The sequence below is a fragment of the Solea solea genome, chromosome 4 (genome assembly GCF_958295425.1).
Source record: "Solea solea chromosome 4, fSolSol10.1, whole genome shotgun sequence".
Classification (NCBI taxonomy): Eukaryota; Metazoa; Chordata; class Actinopteri; order Pleuronectiformes; family Soleidae; genus Solea; species Solea solea.
The window spans coordinates 7,512,809-7,530,420 of record NC_081137.1 but is presented as its reverse complement, the minus strand read 5'-3'; the positions used below and the strand labels follow the sequence as shown (position 1 = coordinate 7,530,420).

At 40.3% G+C, this 17,612-nt stretch overlaps 1 protein-coding gene across 1 annotated transcript; it reads right to left on the bottom strand.

Annotated features, from left to right (window-relative positions):
- Nucleotides 1-16: 16 nt before the first annotated feature.
- LOC131458879 (calpain-5-like) lies at nucleotides 17-15,774 on the bottom strand. The gene is made up of 13 exons (XM_058628199.1): nucleotides 15,573-15,774; nucleotides 12,924-13,112; nucleotides 11,578-11,712; nucleotides 11,062-11,270; nucleotides 10,312-10,504; nucleotides 10,043-10,233; nucleotides 9,723-9,800; nucleotides 9,447-9,642; nucleotides 9,240-9,362; nucleotides 1,716-1,918; nucleotides 1,049-1,170; nucleotides 820-956; nucleotides 17-534 (listed from the first exon to the last, which is right to left on the bottom strand). Exons 2-13 carry the CDS (start codon nucleotides 13,086-13,088, stop codon nucleotides 352-354), a joined length of 1,935 nt encoding a protein of 644 aa, XP_058484182.1. The 5' UTR covers nucleotides 13,089-13,112; nucleotides 15,573-15,774; the 3' UTR covers nucleotides 17-351.
- Between the last annotated feature and the right edge of the window lie 1,838 nt (nucleotides 15,775-17,612).

Below are 17,612 nucleotides of genomic sequence, written 5' to 3'. Positions count from 1 at the left end.
TTTATGATTTTGCATATTGTCAATATTATTCATTATTCATGAGAAAGGAACATTGATGTGTGAACAGGAAGAGAAGATGAATTTAAAAAAGTTGTACATACTGCATAGTAATTTTCTCTTAATAATACCAATGGTAAACAATTTATATAAATATACAAATGATACAGTAAGACTATATTATATTATATGCTGCAACTAAACAGGAATGATTTGCAAATATCAAGATAAAAGTTGTATTTAAGTTGCACTTAAAAAAAGAAACAGGAAGCGACATTCAGTCTGTCCACTCATGCCTTACATACAGTGTAATGATGGAAAATAGGTTTAGTGCTTTGAAGGCACAGACGGGGGTCACATGGCGGTCAGCTGAGTCGACGTGACGATCCTGAGGCTGATGGCGCCGGGCATCTCGTCGGCCATCTGCCGGCCTCGCTTCCTCAGCTGGAGCCTCTGAGGCACGGCGGGGTCCTTCACCGAGCCGGACAGCATCACCTGACCCATGAACTCGTCCTTCACAGCGTTACTGTTCCACACCTGAGCAAGAGCAGGTAAGACCACTTTTTAGGGTTAGGGTAAGTATGTGTATGTGTGTGTTCCTGTATTTGTTGCTTTATGAGGACCAACAATTGTATAAACCATACACAGTGAGGACATTTTGGTCTGGTCCTCACTTATTTAAATGGATTTTTCAGTGTTAAGACCTGGTTTTAAGGGTTAGAATTAGGTTTAGGTAAGGGTAAGGGGCTAGGGAATGCATTCTGTCCCCAGTAAGATATAAAGCTTATGCATGTGTATTAGATATGCTGGTTGCCATCTTACCTCCACAGTTATGGGCTTTCTAGGTTTCTTCCTGTAGAAAATGCCGCTGGTTGTGAACTCTGGCTCTAAGGTGTCCCTCTTGATGCTGGACTTCACTGTCCGACCCTCACAGGTTATGATCACATAAGGGTCGGCACCTGCATGAAAACATGTGCAGATGCTGCTTGTTACAGTAGAAACACACTGGTGACATGTCGTAGGAAGGACGGAGGGTAACGTGGCCCCTCACCTCCTGCGCTGTCCTGATTCTGCAGTCCTTCAGCTCCATGGACGTAGACATGAGTCACAGCTTGCGGGTATCCGAGGAATGAACTCCAGCATTTGACCTTTGGCTTGTCCTCCGTCAGGTCCCTGTGAGGATTTAAAGGACAATATAACCTCATACTCTGATTGATGCTGAAGTCAGACTACACATTAGGTCATCACAGAGCTAATCATCATCACGAGGAGGAGGTGCTGGAACGGGGCGAGCTTGACCTTGTTAAAATGAAAGGAGCGCCAATGTGATGTTATGTCTGTCTTGTACGCTTGGACTCGTTATAGCTTCGACGACCTGTGAGAAAAATGTTACTAGATCCTGAGTTTCAACTTACCGGAACGCCAGAAACCAAGCTAAATATTGCAAAACAACGTTTTTTTTTGCCAAAAACAGCAATGGGAGCATGATGGTAATTTATACGTGATTTAATGAGAACAGACTATAACCGTTATGAGTCATATTTTATAGCCTCCACTTTCCAAAACACTCATTTGTGTGCTTTTCTTGGACATTATTCATCCACCGGTGGCTGAAATTGAACAGGCAGAGAAAAGCGATGTCCTCACTTTTGCACAAGTGAGAGGAAAAGGCCTGATAATTGGAAGATGTGTGAACGTTAATCCTATCACAGCCGTACCTGCAGCCTGAGTCCACATCAGTAAAAACTCGGATCATGTAATCCCCCAGCGTCAGAGGTTTGAAGGTGGTGGGGATGATGACGTAGCGGCCTTGCTGCAGCGTGCACCTCATGAACACTGTCCGAGCGTTGATGTAGGTGGACGTGGACACACACTGCTGTGTCAGGATGTCGTGCATCCGGTATTTCCTGTTCAGCTCCACCTGGAAAAGAAAAAAAAAACACATCTGGTATTTACTTGACCAAATAACGGCCCAAATTAGTTTTTTGCAATTCCTTTTTTCGTTTTCAATCTGGCACGAGGGCCTCCTGCTCCAATTATTACAGAAAAACCTACAACATCATCAAAACAATGTACCTTAAGTGTGCAGTCAAAATTGATACTCATAATATGTGTGTTTGTACAGATATTGTCCATATTGTATATAGGGTAATTAAGAGTTACCGTGACAATAAAGACCCTTTTGATTTGATTTGACATCCAGTCCAGCAGGTGGCAGCATTTCCCACAGGTGGTGTTTTTTTTTTTCTCTGTTTTAGCAAAAATATTTTGAAATAACAACAATTTCAGCTGCCATTTTTCTTTTATTTGTCCAGCGAGGACATGAACGCTGATTAATTACAGGTGGAGCTGCTCCTGCACAAAGACACACTGATTTGAAAGCCTTTATGTACTTTCCATGACTCTGTACATTCCCCTCTGAGTCGATCTATTTGGAATGTTCCACTTCCTCTGTCGGAGGCGGAGCTTCTTCTACGCAGAGACAGAAACGGGAGGAGGACGTGGACAAACGTGTGGTAACTGCTGCAAAATGACCCACACATGTCTTAGATTCTCTGTTGACGCTCTGTTCACATCCGACCACAGGTGTTCGGATTACACCTGCTAACGTGACGTCACGGCTCCACAGCAAACACACGATCAAATATGAACTTCCCTACTATAGTATGTCATCAAATAGTTGGAAGACGCTCTTGGTGGTTTTCAGTCTTCACTGTGGCTGTGGAACCGTAAACCTTCAAGTATAAAGGAATTGAACCGTCAACATCAGGACTGCCTTTGCAGCGAGAGGACCCGGGTTTGAGACCCAGTTGGAACCAGGATCTTTCTGCATGGAGTTTTTCATGTTCTCATGTGCCAAGCTCAGCTGTCATAGGGTGATAGGCGGGTGCACCCTGGACTGTTCGCCAACATTCAAAACATGCAATAGGCCGATTAGGTAAATTTCCACACTGTTCTACTTAAACATTCACTTTGTGTAAGATTCAAACCCCTGACCATAGGAACTCCAGTCTTTCATTGAACCACATGAGCTATATGTCCTTGTATGCTATTTCATAGGTGTGAGTGTGAGAGTGAATGGTTATTTGTCTCTGTGTGTGTGTGGCCCTGTGATGGACTGGCGAACTGTCCAGGGTGTGCCCCACCTATCGCCCGATGTAGCTGAGATTGGCACAGCACCCCCCGCGACCCTCTGTTGGAGGATAAAGTGGTAGATGATGAATGGATGGATATTAAACTGTGAGCTTGTGTCTGTCGTTCTGTTTGAGCTTCACACTGGTGGCCACACAACATGCCAACACAACTTCATGATCTGATGAAGTAGATCAGCTGATTGAAGTGATTCTAATGTTTGAAAGACTCTGAGAATGTTAAAAACTCAAGAACACCAAGAAATTCACCCTCTGATCATCTGCAGAAATAGCTCAGTCCATCAGAAGATGACTTGTGTTTCAGAGGTTGTGAGTTCAACTCTTACTGTCAACTGAACATGTGCACTACTTTCAAACTTCAGACCAAAATACGAATTTAAAAATACCAGCAACGTGTTGTTCAGCAGCTCAGTAAGAATATCTTCTGCTGGAAGAACAAGACTTGTATGTCTGAGGTTGTTGGTTCAAGTCTTATGATAACCACTGACTGTTCTCAATTCACAAAATTCTGACCTGGACGAGAAAGTTAAGTACACCAAGTAAGTCAGAGAATCATCATCAGCATCAATAGCTCACACCGTCAGAAGGTGTCTTGGAGCGCTTAGGTTGTGAGTTCAACTCTTGCAATCAACTGAACTTCCTCCAACTTTAGATCTTCAGACCAACATAAGAATTTAAAAATACCAGCAACATGTTATTCTGCAGGTCAGTAAGAATAGCTCGTGCTGGAAGAATAAGACTTGTACCTCAAAGGTAATCAGTTCAAGTCTTATGGTCTAACTGTTTGAGTGCGACGTATAAAGTAAACAGTCAAAAGCTCTAAGAGAACATGAAGAAGAGAAGTTGCAGGTAGCTCAGTGGACAAGAATGCTGCTTTGAAGTCCAGAGTTCATAGGTTCACTTCTTGTGAGGACCAGGAAATTTTAAAGGTTAACATCCAAAGTGAAAATTGAAAGGGGACCGAAAGCCCTAATTGTAGTAGGATTTGGTGGTGCAGTGGTTTTGTTCACAACCAGAGGAATGTGTGAGTTACAAGGTGACCGGTTCGATTCCACAGCCTTGCAGGTTCCATTCCGCAGCCTTGCAGGGGTGGGGCAGGTTGCAAGAGGTGAGGTTGGAGCAGGGGCAAGGCAGGTAGTGAGGTGAGGTTGGAGCAGGGGCAGGGCAGGTGGTGAGGTGAGGTTGGAGCAGGGGCAGGGCAGGTGGTGAGGTGAGGTGGAGAAGGGGCAGGGCAGGGAGTGTGAGGAGAGGTGAAGAAGGGCAGGGGGTGAGGAGTGGAAGGGGTCAAAGGTCAAATACTTTATATTACACTGTGCAGCAAAAGGTAACCACATTAAGACACTTAGGTGGTGGTGGCCTTCGGCCACCACCACCAACTGTCTTAATGTGGATTTAAGACAGTTGTCCTGGGGGTGGGGGCCTTCGGCCCCCACCACACAGCCAACTGTTTTGCTTGCTGGACTCTACGGGTGTGGCCACGACACCCTGTGCGACTCAGCCAGATGCAAGGTGATACATGCTGACCACGGGGGGGTACGACGCACTCGGGGGTGGTACGACGCACTCCGGGTTGGTCACCTGGTGTGCTGCCTGTCAGGGTCCTGGAAGCTTGACCGGGGGGTACGACGCACTCGGGGTTGGTCACCTGGTGTGCTGTGTGGTTGTGTCAGTCAGCAAGAGGTTAGGTTCTGTTCCAGTGAACAACTGCAGGGTTGGGAAGTGAACCTGCCACCTCACTGTTTTGAGACACAACCTTTGTGATTTGGAACAAAGCCACCTCGCCACTAAAGCTGCCTTCGTCTAAGATTGCTGTCTGCTTATAATCTTGAGTTTGGATGTAGACCTTCAAAAGCACCTGCTCCTCACAAGAACTGAACCTATGACTTCAGGACTTCAAAGCAGCGTTCTTGTCCACTGAGCTACCTGCTCTTTTCACAGTTCCTCAGTTTCTCTTAGAGCATTTGACTGTTTACTTTGAACACTGAACTCAAACACTTGAGTTGATCATAAGATTTGAACCAAGAACCTCAGACATACAAGTCCAGTTCTTCCAGCAGGAGCTACTCTTACTGAGTTGCAGAAGAATACGTTGCTGGTATTTTTTTTAAAGTAGTGCAGAAGTTCAGTTGACAGTAAGAGTCAAACTCACAACCTCAGAGATACAAGACATCTTCTGATGGACTGAGCTATTTGTGCTGATGACCTTAAAGGGAATTTCTTGGGGTTTCTTATGTTTCTCATCCATTATTATTTTAAATCTGGCAGTTGACTGCAGGGTTGTCCCAGTCCAGCAGTCGACAGGTTCTGGTCCACAACCACAGGACTGCTCTGAACATTAATTATTCAGGAGGTTTTGACTGGTAGTATTGAAAATAGGATTATAAAATGTGGTCGTCATCTCTGCCTCTGTCTCAGACTCAGACTCTGACACATGATCAGGTGACATACTAAACTATGACTTTTTTTAAATGATTTTGAATGACATACTATACTATGAGGGCCACACGGTGATATAGTGGTTAGCACCCTTGCCTTGCAGTGAGAAGACCCGGGTTCGATCCCAGTAGGAACAAGGGCCTTTCTGCGTGGAGTTTGCATGTTCTCCCCGTATGTGTGTGGGTTCTCTCCGGGTTCTCCGGCTTCCTCCCACAGTCCAAAAACATGCAATGTGGGGATTAGGTAAATTGACCGTGAGAGTGAATGGTTGTTTGTCTCTAAAGCGGTAGATGCTGACTGACTGTACTATGACTTTTTAGGTGATTTTAGACGACATACTATATTATGATTTTTTTGTCCATCTTTGACCAGATGGACAAAAGGTGCGCAAAAGAAATATCATTAAGAAAAAAAAGTAAGTGTTGAACAAATTCGCTTTTATGTCCAAGTGTGAAATGCACTCCATTCTCTACAGTAACAGTCTGATGACAGTAAACAACTGTGACTTTTTACACACAACCTTTGAGATGAATCATCTATGTTTATACTTTTAAGATAAGAACTACAAGTGGATCCTTTCAGCAGCTTGATGAAGGGGAAACGTTCGTCCAGCAGGTGGCAGCATTTCAATGAGAACATGAACAGTGATTCATTTCAGATGGAGCTGCTCCTGCACAAAGCCACACTCATGTGAAGGCCATGGTATACTTTCCGTGACTTGGTACATTCCACTGTTCCCCTCTGTGTCGATATATTTTAAATGTTCCACTTTGTGTTTATCAGTCGGAGCTTCTTCTTCCACATGGAGACAGAAGCAGGACGAGGACAGTGGAGACAAACATGTGGTCACTGCTGCCTAAATGGTCCACACATTTCTTAGATGTTCTGTTGACGCTCTGTTCACACCTGCTGTTAACATCCGCGTGATCCGATCACAGGGGTTCAGATTACACCTGTTAATGCTAATGTGACGTCACTGCTCCACCTTTCATTTCATTTCTCTTCACATACAAATGATGTTGTTTTCTGATGGTTACAGAAAGACAAAGAATCCAGGAAATGTTAATGTTATTATTTTCTCCATTAATCGAGTATTTGTTTGGGCCAGAAACCCTAACCCTAACCCTTGACTACCAGGGCCAGCCCGAGGCATAAATCAGGGTTCGTACAGAGCCTTGAAAGTCTGGAAAATGCTAGATTTTAAATATAGTGTTTACTAGGTTTGAAATGTGCTTGAAATTTCCATTAAAAAGAACATAAATGTCTATTTTTTTTTTACGTTTTTTTGTTGTCCCAACACTAGCTTATGCTTCCATTCCCGATCACAGGTAGTCTTCTTCTTCTTCTTGTCTTGTCCCGCACAGGTCACTTCCGGGTCACGTAACTTGCATTTATCAAAATTGGATTAAACAGGAAACGAGTCGGTTTTTTCATTTTGATTTTGTAAACGAATATTGAGAAAACAATTCATTTTTTGGTTTTTTTATTTCTGGTTTTATTTTGAAAAACGAATGAACGAATGATACACGGATTACCCTGACCTGTATTCACGTGATTTGCTATTTTTCTTATTTTATTTTATGTGATGTTATCTTTGTTTTGTATGATACAAAACATGATGGATGAGATAGGGTTTAACATATTACCAAACATCACTGCAATAGTGTTGGAATTATATAAACAAAAAGATGATTCACTAGGTTTCTTATGTGTAACATAAGATGTGCCTGCAGAAGAAATAATATAGTCTGCTGCCCACATCTGTTCTTCTGCCCCCTGGTGGCAAAATGTAGATTTAAAAAACTAAATTCCATTCAAGCGTGTATTTTTCAGTGTTCTATTAAGATCAGATTAAAAGGACGATAACTTGACTGACACAACATGTGTCGTCCATCACACAGAGGAGGAGGTCACATGTGAGACGCAGTGACTTTACATGACAAGGGTTCATTCAGGTTATGTTTTGAAGCTTGCAGCAGTTCAGCAGACCACATGCACACACAGCTGCCCTTGTTTTAGTCACAGGCCCTCTGCTCGTCGTATCACCAGCATTTATTGCTCTCCAGACGTTGCCCCCTTTTTGGCAGCACTTGTGTCAGTATGACAAGAGTGTGCAGTGTGTGTTTGAACTTAGCCAGATCCCTGATGAGGAAATTGCTCTGCGAGGAATGTGATGGCACAGGGTTGCATGTGAATGTGAATGTGACAATGGGATAAAATGTTGTGTTGCCTGAGTTATCTTGAGATGAAGTGATTCGAAATTAAAAATGATATCTTTATAATCCATCATGATGTTGCAATAAAAACTATTCAGGATGACACTGCACACCATTTCAAAGTAAAAGTGCTCGTTTTGATATATAACTCACAAAAACAAACATCACGATGGTGCAACAATCAATCTATAGATTGAAAAACACACAGCAAAGCTTATATACCAGGGGTGTCTAACTCATTTTAGTTCAGGGGCTATGTACTGTGCAATTTTATCTCAAGTGGACCAGACCAGTAAAATAATAGCATAATAACCTACAAACTACTCCATGGGGGTGGAGTGGCTCAGTGGTTAAGACTGGTACCCCGTGTATGAAAAACTTCATGGGCGCAAGTTCAACTCCACCCCTGGCAGGTTGTACTCAATTCCCTTGTCAGTTGCTTTGGATAAAAGTGTCTGCTAAATGATATGTAATGTAAAAACAACAAGAACTCTCTGATGTACAAAGGATATTATGAACAAATGGACATTTCCTGAGAAAAATAAGTACAGTTTTGAGAATATTATGTTTGATTTACCATTTATACATGTGCATTATTATAAGATACTGATACTGAAATTTACAGTATTTCACATAAGGATTATTTTCCAATCAAATTTTCAGCCGTATGTTTGACCCCCCCGTTATATACTATTAAATGTTAAATTTAATACATTAAATAATGTGATAAATATAACCTAGTGTATTATTATTATTATTATTATGAATTAATAATGTAAATGTGTGTGTTTTTGTGTTAAATTTATTAAAGATTTTTCTATCTATATATTGATTAGCACATGTCTAAAATGATGCTGGAAATCAAAATGATTGGATTTGACGTTCTTTTCAAAATAATATTAGGTTTAACACAACTGCCTGTCAAGAAATGTTATATTTATGTACAAAAAGGTTTTAACCTTTAAAAAACAGGGTCCCACAAAAAGGTTTGGGAAACACTGTTAGACGTTGTGACACTGCTTTTACCTCACTGAGATGTGTCCGATTCCACTGTTTCTCATCTTGAAACAATCAACTAAAGTATGTGCATTCTACGACGTGATTCACTTGTTAAATGATCTGTTTTTGTTTCTGATAAACCTGTCAAGTCGAGTCTGTCTGACGTTAAAAAAAGAAAATATTCCAAAAATATCAAGAAGCCAAAGTTTTTGACCAAAATTGAAGCCAAAACCTGATGAAAAGACTCTGTTTCCCCCAAAAGAAACAAATCCTTGAAAAATGCCTTTGACCCAGACGCTCTACCATTTTCCTCTCTAATGAACTCATCAGTTAGTTGTGCAACATTTCACAAACACTTCAAATCTTTTCCTGTCCCACGGTTCTTGGTGCTTACAGGGATTCAATTACTTTACTAAGACACAAGTGATGGACACATTACCTTGAAGACACTCAACCCGATGGTTATATTTTCTCCTTGACCAACATTTCTGTGGATCTTCATGTCCTTCTGTTGCAAGGAGATTAGAACTTCGTCGACCTCCTTTGTGACATCAAACAAATACTACAAAAGAAGAAGAGGAAGATGAGTGAGTGAACAGACACGGGCTTCAGCTCAGGTAACGATGTGAAGAGAAGGTGCAGGTACCTGGGGATTTTGCAGAAAGGTGCTCTTGTGGTTGGCGCAGCCACCGCAGCGGTTCAACAGCGGATCTGCGTTTTTTGTCCAGCTCCCAAAGTGCACAACCTCATTCCAGGTCTTATGAATACTAATGGCTGAAGTGTTGATGAGACGGCAAACGTCCGCCTCTGTGAAGAACTTGCACCAGTCTGCGAAAAACATCCTGGGGAGGAAAACAGAACATGTGTCACGATAGTGCACGTTGAAAGAGAAAGGTGGAATCGTTGGAACTTCACCACTGACCAGAACTCTCCGTCATCCTCCACTGTGATACCAAGGTTTCCTCTCTCGGTGTCACCAACCTTTGACCATTCCTCAGAGCTGACGAATGACAAACACACACGTACATAAATAAGTTAGCAAATGCCTGTCCATGTGTTAGAAAAATGGAAAACTCTAATTTACAACATCATTAGGGACACAGACAATGTTGTTAGCCACTCCTACAATGACCTACGACCTTTGAGTAGAATTTTATTTAATGGCATCTCCACCTAGTAACAAACGACCAACTTTTTACAGTCAAGTCTTAAATCTACTGGTACAGGGAAGACTAAATTCACCTGTCACTCCAGGCTCCATTCCACTCAGTCTTGCCCCATGGGTTCCTCATGCGGATCAGAGGGATAGTTTCGTTCTTAAAGTAGGCCAGAAGCCCGTGACCCAAACGCACCTTCTGCACCGCAGTTACGGAGTACGCATGACCTTTCACCAGCCCGTTTGCCATCTTGTGCTCAATTTCGTGAGGTTCTGCCTGAAAAGAAATTGCAAAAACAATGAGTACATCACGGCCTTCAGAAGAACGCACACACATCGTCAGCACATTTCAAACCTTGATGGAGCAGCTTATGATTCCTCCACGATCATAAACCTTCAGAAGATCCTCAAACAACTGGTCCTGTTTGTTCTGGTCTTTGTAGTAAGCTCCGTCCTCCAGGCTGATGGCTTCAGCCACAGCTCCACTGAAATCCACCACTGCGTCGCCCGTGTTTCCCCCCTCCAGGGATTCATAGCAGCCAGAGAGTCTGGACCACAAGGTCAGTCAGAAGTTACACATGTTACAAAAATAAGACAATAAGAAATGTGTAATATTCAAGCAAACAACTGAGGGATTTCTCTGTATTTGTAATTCACAACAATAAAGCATGATTTAAAAAGTTGATGTTTTGAGCACGTATAAAAGTATAGCAAGTGTTTAACCTGTGCCAGACCATACAGACCATAATGATAACAATCATCACTTCAAACATGTTGAGGATTATAGAGCCGTTAAATAAAGGTTTTCCCTTTTTTTGTTATCAGACATGCAAATATCATATTGAAAAGACATGATATGATCCCTAAAATCTTATTTAATATAATATAATATAATATAACATAATATAATATAATATAATATAATATAATATAATATAATATAATATAATATAATATAACATAACATAACATAATATAATATAATATAATATAATATAATATAATGTAATGTAATGTAATGTAATGTAATGTAATGTAATATAATATAATATAATATAATATAATATAATGTATGTAAATGTCCATAACTGCATGCATTACTGACTTGGCATAGGCCTTTTCTAGCAGAGCGCTCCAGAATTCATTGTTGGTTTTTGAGTGACAGTAGATGAGCTCTCCGTTGATTGTAGGCAGCCGGTCGTCCACCACCACATCCAGCCATTCTCCGAAAACCCAGAACTGAAAATGAAAGATTCCCGCATAGTTTTCTGGATGTTTGGGATCCCATTCCTGCCCCTTCCAGTCAGGAATCACCTGTAAACAAAGACAATGTAAACATGTCAGTGTGATAGTAGTGACATTTGCAGCTAGTGCAGCGTATTTAATCCACTATAACACCATGATAATTGAACGAAATGTTATTTATATATGTATATATCTAAATGTCACAGTATATGAGTCCATGTACCAGCAAAAAACCATCAATCACTTCAACAAAGGAATTCAAATTTGCTGTCAATTGTAAGTAAACCCCTTGGGCAAATTCCTGTGCTGCTACCTTGAGTCAGCTTGTTTGACCAGAGCTACAGCACCTACGTTTACCAGCAGCAAGTAAACTCACCTTCTTCCAGAGGTTTGGCTTCAAAGCCAGGCAGGAACAGGCAGCCACATACCAGCAGTTTCCCACAACTCCCTGGTTCAGGTCGTGGGAGCTGATGCCCTCAACAAACAGATGGGGTTCATCAGTGCTTATTTCCTGCAATAGACAAAGAAGTGGGAGGGAGTTATTAAACAGAAGTGTCTTAATATACAGGTTTATAAATAGGGTTTCACTGGCCTTGACTGAAAACGTCCACAATAAATGTTTGTGACACTACTTTACATGTAGCTGTGACAGGAAGCTTGAAGTGAGGGTGATTTATATACTTAACGATACACACCACAAAACCCCTTTGCATTTACAGTGCTCTCTAATAGAATTGGAACAGTGAAAACATTTGGGTTTGACATCAAAAGATAAATATGAGACAAAAGACAGCTTTTACTTCCAGGTATTTCCATCTGGATCTGATACACGGCTTTTTTCAGTGAGCAAAAGTATTGGAACATGTGACTGACAGTTATTCAAACGATAAATAGCACTGAATGTCCACGCTCAGTTTCAGATTAGTGGAACCAACATGATACCAGAGAGCTGTCTATGGATGAAAAACAAGCAATTGTGAATTCGAGAGAAGATGAGAAGCATTGGCCATAGCCAGTACAACCATTCGGAATGTCCTGAAGAAGACAGAAAGGTAGACCAAGGAAAACATCAGCAGTTGATGACAGAAACATTGTGACAGCTGCAAATAAAAGAGCCTGAAACAACTGTGAGTGACATCAACAACAACAACCTCCAGAGAGCAGGAGCGAAGATATCACAAGCTACTGTTCACAGAAGACTTCATGAACAAACGTCCAGAGGATACACCAGCAGATGCAAACCACTCCTAAGCAAGAAGAAGAGGAAGGCCAGGCTGGAAAAAGTACAGAGACGAACCTCAAAGATTCATAGACTGGTGAGACAAAGATGAAGTTTTACCAAAGTGATGGAAAGGCTAAGGTTTGGAGAAAGGAAGGATCTGCTGGATGCAGTGATTGAAATCAAAGGATTTGCAACTAAATATTAAGTCTTATTCACTTTAATCCTTTTTAAGTCTATCTGCTCCAATACCTTTGCTCACATGATGTAAATACCTGGAAGTAAAAGCTGAAATAATCATCTTTTGTCTCATATTCATCTTTTGATGTCTAACCCAAATGTTTTTAGTCTACGGCAAAAATAAAGGAACTGTTCCAATACTATTATGAAATGTATTATTATGAAATGAGAGCTGCATGTATCAAGGACACTGAAATGAATGCGCTCTCTTTATGAATAATTGCATTCCCTGTTGGATGTTAATGACGAACTGAGTCACTCACCCCTGGACGTTTCCACACCACAATACCAGGAGGCGGTTTCCTGAAATACAGCGATGAATTGGTGGCTGGAAATTCTGGATCCTCAAACAGCGTCTTGTCCTTGATGCAGTTGTTCTTCAGCTCATTGTAGTGCTGGTTTTTGTACGGCGTAGCAGAGGAGAACATGGTCCAGATGCTGAAGCCTCACAGCTGCAGAATGATGACAGACACCGGATGTTTTATTTGCTGTTTGTGTTGCGTAGTGTATGTGGGCAGGATCTCCCTGTGGCCTCTGACACTAAGTCATCATATTAATGTGTGAACTGTTTATTTCCCACAACAGATTCGCCACTGACCAAGTCACCCCCTGATGACAACACGTAAGACCTTTTTTTTTTCTTTTCATTTGTTGATTTGATTGAAAACATTCAATATACACTTTTGTAAGAGCCCATTTGTACGGTGGCCTGGAAGTGCACACCAGTATTACAAAACTTGAAACACATTTACAAATACAGAAACAAATTTAAAACACTTGAAACAAATTGACAAATACAGAAACAAATTAACAAAACTCGAAACAAATTTACAAAACTTGAAACAAATTAACAAAACTCGAAACAAATAAACAAAACTTGAAACAAATTAACAAAACTCGAAACAAATTTACAAAACTTGAAACAAATTAACAAAACTCGAAACAAATGTACAAAACTTGAAACATATTGACAAAACTCGAAACAAATTAACAAAACTCGAAACAAATGTACAAAACTTGAAACAAATGAACAAAACTCGAAACAAATTTACAAAACTCGAAACAAATGAACAAAACTCGAAACAAATAAACAAAACTTGAAACAAATTTACAAAACTTGAAACAAATTAACAAAACTCGAAACAAATGTACAAAACTTGAAACAAATTGACAAATACAGAAACAAATTAACAAAACTCGAAACAAATTTACATTTTCCGAAACAAATTTACAAAATACAAAACACTTTTGCATAAAGTTGAAATTTTGTTTCGAGTTTTGTTAATAAATTTTTTTCTGTATTTGTAATACTGGTTTGCACTTCCAGGCCACTGTACAATTGTGTTATGTTGGTGTTGGTGTTGCAGCTAAGCACCTCCCACTGCTTAGCTGGAACATGTGATCTCTTTTTCCTCGAGGTAATTTAGCTTGAAGCATAATCCATAAGAAACTTGTGTAAGAGAATTGGACAATATATATTTTTTACATGTGTTGGAACAAACAAAGCAGCAATTGCCTTTTTTGAATAGTCACATATACAAGTCTATGTTCTTGTTTTCACTACTATTAGTAGGCTACTTATTTTAATACATGAAGTGATATAGTTTCTATAGCATGTAATGTTTAATAGCTATTTTTACCTGCGTGGTTTTTCTGCCATTATGTTCTTTAATACAGTGTTTTTTCAATCCTGGTCCCACTGCCCTGCATGTTTTAGACGTTTCCTTGAGCGAGCTGAGCGTTTGAATCAGGTGTGTTGGAGCAGGGCAACATCTAAAACATGGCAGGGGCAGTGTGTGTCCCTGAGGACCAGGATTGAGAAACACTGCTTTAATTCATCTAAAAAAAAAAAAAAAAGATGAGAAACAAATCGCGCTCTGTGTTTTGACAGCTTTTGCTAAGAGAAGCAGTAAATGTGTCTCAGGCTGCACTGTGTGTCATAAAGCAGTGATGAACAGTTGTTCCCCCCCAGAGAATACAGATATTTTAACCCTTGACCTTTATCCCCTTCACACTGAACCACGAGAGGCTGCATTTAGTCAGTCTGAGCCAATTCAGCATATTAGACACATTACAAAACAAGCAAATTGAATTGACAGGAAGCAGCTTTTGGCTGAGAGTTTGTTCTTCAGGAGAGATGAGGTGGAACAATAAGCGATTAAAGGTCTGGGTCTGGAGTAATAATATATGATATTATACATGAATGAGTCTATATTTAAACAGTTGCACAGCCGCAACCTCCAAAGCAGAAGCTAAAATACACAAAACTGCATTGTTTTATTATTTGTATATGAGTTGTATAGAAAGAAACCCAGCTCAGGTGACGTACCTGACTTTATCTCCCTCCCACACACTAGTGGCCTACATGTTAGTGCCTTGTCAGAGCCACACCTCGGGCTGTGTTTGTTCTGTCGTGTGCAGGACTTTATTCCCTGTCATTGTTTTACTGTTCAAATGTGATACTGTGAAGAGGTTATGTCGGTGTCACGGCTACGGCGCAAAAGCGACTCGGTTTGTGAGCTTGTTGGTGCTTGTGAGTGAATGTTATCTGTTTGAGAGTTCCTGGCAAATGTGGTCAGGCAGGTTATTTTTGGTTGGTTATTTGCTCTTCTGTAAGTGGAACACAGGTCTGTGAAAAGTTTCATACACAATTTGTTGTTGTGCTTTATCTTTATCGGACAATGCCACGAGTGAGCGGCATGCACACGTACAAAGTGGTAACATTTAACACATTTAAAGTCCTCGTCAGTGAAAGAAAACAAGAAAAACATCACTTTTGTCTCATCTAAAGTGTTGAGTTTGGTAATTACTCGGTGAAAGTACAATAAAGTGGAGCTGAGCATTTAAAGGTGACCTGAACTCGGGTCCATGCGTGTGAACTTGTACTTCAAGTGTTAAAAAGCAGCACTCACCTGTGGTTGTCGCGATTAAAGAATAAAAACACCTTCTTTGTCCCGTGAGATGTGTTCAAATGGAACCTGCATTGGTTTTGTAACATCCGTCCCGTAAAGCAAACTGCGTCTGTGACGCCCCTACTGAAACCCAAGATTTAACCTCAGGCTGTGAGGACTTCCCTGAATACATTTACCCAAACTCTGTCTGAGAACTGGTCTGACCAGTGCCTCTCTGGAGCAGGAGGTGTTGTGCAAAGGCTGATATGTTGATTACAACGAGGAGGGAAGGGAAAAATGAAACGGAACACCTTCTGCCTCCAACCAAACAACTCCAAGGTAAAACAAGTGAGAACTTGCCCTGGTTACTCTTTCAATTACAACAAGGGCAATATTTCCCATATCTGTGCATAGCTTATTACTATTTGGCAGAAAAGGGATGAATTGGTAAACTAAAGTTCCTACTCCAGCCTTGAAGGGTGAGATGAAGATGAGATGCTGCTTAATCCTACACGTAGATAGACAAAGAAATCTTTCACGTACTCCACGGTCAGTCATGTTAAACAAACATAGCGAATAAGCCATGTAAAAACCCCTTTACTGTCAGTGATCTGTGTGATAAGACACGCTGGCTCAAGCAAAGACTCCAGCTAAGGTAAAGAACAAGGCCAGAGAGGAATGCCAGGATGAAGCCAACAGAAATAAGAGTAATAATAGCAAACAGTGATTCCGGGAGTTTACAGACAAGATGAAGGAAAGATTTGAGACATTTCTAAAAATAAAAGTCAATTATTTGGATTAAAGGAGACCAATGCAGGGTTTCTGAAAGTTCAAGAGTGTTTAATAAAAAGAAGACGGCAATTTCTGTCAGAGTGCAGCAAAGCCCACTTAACCCTGGTGTCACTTCCACAGGCGTCAGAGCATCCGGTAAATGCAGGGCGGCCAGACTGAGGCCTGACAAATAAAAAACTATGCTCCTTGTTAGCTTATACTGGACATTCATACATTGGTTTTCATTTTGCAGACACAAAAAAAAACCCCTTGTCCAATAAACTTGAGACTTGCTCGACTAACGACTTCAGACTTGATTTAGACTTTGTGTAAAATGAGTGCGTGTTGTTGAGGTTGTTCTTTATATTTTAGGCTCTGTTTCATTTTTAAGTTAATTATATGTTGTTTGCTTGATTCTTTGAAGAATGACTTTAGACTTGCACATGTGTGACTCACTCTCAGCTCTGTAAACATACTTTACAGACTTGACACTTGTGCTACTGAAGAGGATTTGAAGCCAATAAAAAGCTGGATAATGGAAAATGAGATGTAGGCTCATTTTCCCATGGACTCGCATTCAAAGTGGAGTGGAGTTGCCCCCTTGTGGCTATTCAGTATAATCTTACTTGAACACACTGAAACTGTGTTTGGATTCAATTAGATTTTGGTCTAATGTCAAAAAGGGGCCAAAGAGACAAATATTTGTGAACATGAAACAATTTCTGTTAAATCTAGAAGGGGAAATTCAAAATTGATCCAGAGGATTGGAGGTGAAGAACATGTACGTGTGTAAACTGCAGGGTGGCTGTTGGTCGTGGAGCTGTGGTTAACTATAGATGCTACTATATATATATATATATATATATATATATATATATATATATATATATATATATATATATACATACACACACATATACATACATATATATATATACATACATAAATACACATATATATACATATACATATACATATATACATATACATATATAAACATATATATATAAAGAAATAAAAACTGACATTTTAAAGATTTTAAATTTCAACGTCACTCAGTATGTACACAGAGCAGAACAGCACCATCTTGTGGCCTTTTTGTGCTACTATGGCTCCAACCAGTAAATCATGTAAATCACATGCTCACATGTTCATTTTGAGTTAAGAAAAACACTGTGATGTTCATGTTAGGACTGAAATATAATACATAAAAAAAATACATCGATAATAAGAGGTAACTTAGTGCAGACAGAGTCTTCCATTAGGAGACAGGAAAATACCACTGAAACA

Excerpts from the sequence above, each read along its gene's own strand:
- LOC131458879 (XM_058628199.1), bottom strand. The coding sequence starts at position 13,088 with ATGTTCTCCTCTGCTACGCCGTACAAAAACCAGCACTACAATGAGCTG. Across the intron at positions 9,801-10,042 it reads AATGGAGCCTGGAGTGACAG|CTCTGAGGAATGGTCAAAGG; the intron begins GTGAATTTAGTC and ends GTCATTCGTCAG. Across the intron at positions 1,171-1,715 it reads GATGTGGACTCAGGCTGCAG|GGACCTGACGGAGGACAAGC; the intron begins GTACGGCTGTGA and ends AAATCCTCACAG.